This window comes from Ochotona princeps, chromosome 11, assembly GCF_030435755.1.
Source record: "Ochotona princeps isolate mOchPri1 chromosome 11, mOchPri1.hap1, whole genome shotgun sequence".
Classification (NCBI taxonomy): domain Eukaryota; kingdom Metazoa; phylum Chordata; class Mammalia; order Lagomorpha; family Ochotonidae; genus Ochotona; species Ochotona princeps.
In genome coordinates, this window is record NC_080842.1 from 15,463,826 (window position 1) to 15,468,641 (window position 4,816).

The 4,816-nt window shown below is 54.2% G+C and overlaps 1 protein-coding gene across 1 annotated transcript; it reads right to left on the reverse strand.

Moving 5' to 3' along the window:
- Positions 1–1,664: 1,664 nt before the first annotated feature.
- CLDN23 (claudin 23) lies at positions 1,665–2,672 on the reverse strand. Its single transcript, XM_004592685.2, has one exon. The coding sequence runs from the start codon at positions 2,669–2,671 to the stop codon at positions 1,787–1,789; it is 885 nt and encodes a 294-aa protein (XP_004592742.1). The 5' UTR covers position 2,672; the 3' UTR covers positions 1,665–1,786.
- Positions 2,673–4,816: the final 2,144 nt, after the last annotated feature.

A 4,816-nucleotide genomic window follows, 5' to 3' on the forward strand; every position in this document is an offset into this window, starting at 1 on the left:
AAATCTCAATCATCAAAGAGGAAGTGGTTTGTGTATAAAGCACAGGAAAATAATAAGAGGAGGAGGGAAAGAGAAACATACACAGCACCAGTATTGGTTTCACCCGGCAGCTAAGATTTGTAATTATGACACAGGAAAGAACCACAGCTTGCCAAAAACCCCAGTGTCTCTCCACAGTTTGGCTAGGTCCTGAATTCTCTGTTGCTTTCGAAGCTGTTGGCCACCAAGTAGCCAGTGCTCACCCAATGTGCTGGCTCTGCACCCTAGTGCAAGTCTCCACAAGCCCCCGGGTGGCTGTGCTCAAAGGCCTGAGCATGGGCCGCCAGGCAGGATGGACTAGCCTGTGAAGAGTCCCTGCTAAAACCTGATGCAGGACTATCAGCTCTTGCCCCACCAGGAAAGCAGTTTCCTGATCAGCCTTCAGACCTGCTAAATCTGCACTGGAAAAAAGATCCCAAAGTGATAAGCCTTTGTGCTTGGCTTCAAAACCAAAAGAGCAGGTGATTCCAGTGCAAAGGGGCCAGGAAAGGGAGCCCACTAGATCACCCCACTGCCCACCAGCAGCCTGTGCTGTCCACTCCTACTTTAGACCTGCGAGTTGCCTTGCAGAGATGAAAGTGGGTGCAGGGAAACACACTGTGAAATCAGCCATTTGGAATGGACAGCCAGCAGCACAAAGCTACCAGTGATTTTAAGTACCACTGCTGCAGGGGTGAGGGTGGGGCTTACGAGTACACCTCCAGGGGAAACTGGGGCAGCCAGTAGTTTCCAACAAGGACTGGGCTTGGCAGAAAGCAGTGGGAAACTGCAAACAAAGGCTCAGGGATTTCAATGGGCCCACTGGCTTCTTTTAGCTCTCAAAGGTGCAAAGATCTGCGTGTTAGATTTCAGACCCCAGGGCCCGAGCTGCCAGGACACAGCTAGGATTGGAGGCTTGGCTTCCGCAAGGAAGATCGTGCTGGAGACAAAAGGCTTGGAGTGGGTTTTTGAAAAGGTTGCCTGAAAATTTTATTGATAAATAAAAGATCCATCCCGAAGTCCTTAAATTGCTGGATCTGTTGTCCTCACTACCGTGCTCTCCTGTGGCTTCTGAACAGCCGAACCTTTTGAGTCATTGACCTCGAAGTTCACACCAAACATCAGTGATACAAATTCTATTTCACGCGGGACTTCAGTTTAACAGGTCATTTTGCTTCCTCACGGCTCTTATTAGGCTACTAATATTTTGCACCGTTCTAAGTTTATTTTGAGAACCTCCTTCAAACACAGCCAGAAATACACTGGCTTCCTGAGAGAATGACAAGGAGTTATTTAGCCGGCGTGGGGGAAGGGGGAGGTGAGGAGGCATAACATTTGGTCATACCGATGCAATATTCATCAGTAGTAGCTCAGGGTGTTACAAGCCGTCACATTGTTTTGGAAGGCTGATTTCGTCCTTTTGCTGTTACTGTCCCAGATCACCACAAAGCAAATGTCACTTGTTCTATATGGCTCCTTTAGCAATCGATAAGGCCTGCCCTTTCATCAGAAGACTGGATCACTCTGGGGAATTTGAAAACCAGACACTACAGAAACAAAGACTGAGCCGGAGCTGGGCTATGCCTCCCGCAGTCAAGCTTGGCCACGGGAAAGGCAGGTCGCTGACCCAAATCGAGCACTGGAAGGTATCCGGGGTTCCCGCTGTAGGCGGAACCGCAGCTCCCAAGATTAGGGTCGGGTTACGTCGGCGTGTCCTCCGAGATGCTCACGATCCTAATGGAGCCAGGGGCCCGGGCGGGGCTGGCGTTCACAGGTCCGAGTCGCAGGGCAGCGAGCTCTGGTAGGGCCGGGTGCTGCGGGAGGAGGCGCCCTGCGAGCGGGCTGCCCTGTCCCGCTCGCCGTCCAGTACGTCCACTGGGTTGGTGTAGGAAGTCTTGAGCCGCGGCTGCGGCAGGGGGAAGCCGACCTTGGGCTTGCCGGTGGCGCCGGGCTGCTGGGCGGGCGGCGGCCGGTGCTGGCCCTCGCTGTAGTACTTGATGGCAGGTGTGAGCGCAGGCTCGGGCCAGTCCACGTAGACGGTGCTGATGCTGCTGCGGCGCGGGTGCGCGGGGGGCTCCTTCCTGCGGCAGCGCTCCTCGCACCAGGGCGCGAAGCTGAGCGCCAGAGAAAAGCCCCCCACCAGCAGCAGGCAGCTGCCCAGGTAGCCCAGCACTAAGCTGTAACTGACCTGCGCCGTGACCGGGCTAGCCCCAAAGGGCAGGACGTCGCGGTCCCCCAAGAAGTGGTTGTACCACGAAACCGGGATAAGGCTGAAGAGGCCGGCAATGAAGAGGACCACGCCCGAGAGGCCAGCGAGCACGTAGTGAGGCTCATCCCGCCAGCAGCGCACGCCCAGCGTGGCCAACAGCAACCCCAGGCCCGTGATGGCCAACGACGTGACCATGAGACCCCGAGCGGCCAGCACCGGCTCCGCGGAGAAGTAACCCAAATCGTCGGGCTGGCCGCATTCACGTTCGCGGCTGCTCTGCTCGCGGCAAATGTCCCACAGGCCCTGGAACAGCACCACGTCCACCGGCTGGTCCAGAAAGCCCTTCACGAGCCGCCAGCCGGGCGCCAGCGTGCTGATCAAGTTGAGCAACAGAGCGCAAGGCGCGAACACCAGCCCCAGCGTCATCACCACCGGCGTGCGCATCTTGGGACGCCGCACCTGCTGTTGCTCAGGGGGCTGCAAGTCGCCTCGCTCCTCCTCCTATGCGCTCTCCAGGCTCCGGCTCCCCGCTCCCTACCTGGCGGCTCCGGCTTTCCCAGCGCGGACAGTCCTCCCCACACCACGTCTGTTTAGCTCCTGGCGTCCCAGCTGCTCCGCCCTCCCGCCACGGCCACTGTCCCTAATCGAAACCAGTTCTCGGGCGGGTCTGACCGAAACCACCGGCCTAGGTGCCGGCGCCCGAAGGCGGCCGCAGTTCGGTCCTGGTGGGAGGGGCGCAAGGTCGCGCAGGAAGCGGAGGAGCCACCAGGTGCGCGGCGAGCTCGGGCTCCGGGACGGCCCCGGGAAGGAGCAAAGGTTGCCCCGCCTCTGCCTGTCCGTCCCGGCCAGCCGTGGGCGGAGAAAGCAGGGGGAGGAGAGCCCCAGCCCTCCACACCCGCCTCAGTTGCTGCTCTGTGAGCCCGAGGTCCGAAAACCTTTCTTTGGACCCGGTGGCTATGGCTAGCGGGCCGGCCCCTTGCTTGGCACTGTAGGTTTGCTGTCACCTACCCCGGAGTTGCTCCAGGCCAGGTGTGCACCCAAAGCTGGCGGAGTGGAGAATCGTGTCCCAGAAGGTGGCACTTGTTTAAGATTTTACAAAACCTTGCTTTATTTGCTCAACGGAAGGCTCCGCGTCCCGGCTTGAGTTTGACTCAAAGAATCTCAGAGTGCGTTGAGAGGTTGCTAGGGTTGGTTGCTGTTTTTCAACCTAGTGAGAGAATTAGCCGCGATCAGAAGGGAGTTTTCCGGGTGATCTGGAGAGCGCACTGGGCAGCTCTATGTTCCTGTGGTCCTTTATCAACTAATACACGACCCCGCGTATTGCAAATATTTTAGTCCGTAGAATTTGTAGTTTTTTTGCATTTTCATATTACAATGGAAATGTTACTTACATAATTGATTACAATTCAAATAATTTCTAAAAATCGAAGATAATTTGGTACATTCTTGAATGTTCAATAATGTATATTACGAGAGAAGGTTTGACTACTTTGTTTTTATTTTAAACAAATTTTAAAATTAAAAACTATAGTAATATATTCATGACATAAAAATTACCGCCTCAAGCATTTTTAAGAGTACACCTCTGGCATAGCTGGTTAGCGCGGGTTCGAGTCCCGGCTGCTCTGCTTCCCATCCAGCTCCCTGCTGAAGCTCCTGGAAAGCGGAAAGCATTGTAGGATACCTTAGCAGCTTGGCCATGTAAGAGACTTGGAAGAAGCTTCTGGTTCCTGATTTTAGACCTGCACTGCTCCAGCTATTGTGGCCATTTAGGAAGTGGACCTGTGGATCTCTGGCTCTCCCTCTCTGAAATTCTACCTTTTAAATAAATACATCTCTTTCTAAGAGTATATCTGATTGGCTTGTGGTAAATTCATTCTGTGCGGCCTCCCCCTCCTCCATCTCAGAGTGCTTTCCATCTTTGCAGACTGAAGCAGTCCCCATTTAACAAGTACTCTGCCCCACCCCCTGCAAGCACCACTCTGCTTCCCTTCTCTGCGAATGTGTTAATTCCAGGTACTATGTGGAACCGGATTCCTGGAGTACCTGTCTATTGTGACTGGCTTATTTTGCCTAGTGTCCCTGCCTCCTAGATCATCCATGCCATAGACTATGTCAGAATTTCCTTCCTTTCTGCAGCTAACAGTCCATTGTGAGTTCTTACCCCATATTCTCTACCCATTTATCTGTCCATAGGTGCATGGATGACTGTGAAGTATGCTGTTGTGATGTCAGTGTTATCTGGGGCCCCAGATGGCCAGGCAGGCAGGAAGAAACAAGATGGAAGGCTTTTTCTTTTCAATAATTTTTGTCTTTAACCCTGCATCTTTTTTTTTTTTTAAGATTTATTCATTTTTATTGGAAAGCCGGATATACAGAGAGGAGGAGAGACAGAGAGGAAGATCTTCCATCCGATGTTTCACTCCCCAAGTGAGCCGCAACGGGCTGGTGCGAGCCAATCCGATGCCGGGAACCAGGAACCTCTTCCAGGTCTCCCACGCGGGTGCAGTGTCCCAATGCATTGGGCCGTCCTCGACTGCCCTCCCAGGCCACAAGCAGGGAGCTGGATGGGAAGTGGAGCTGCTGGGA

Bases quoted from the DNA above. Each gene is read 5' to 3' on its own strand.
- CLDN23 (XM_004592685.2), bottom strand. From the start codon at position 2,671: ATGCGCACGCCGGTGGTGATGACGCTGGGGCTGGTGTTCGCGCCTTGC.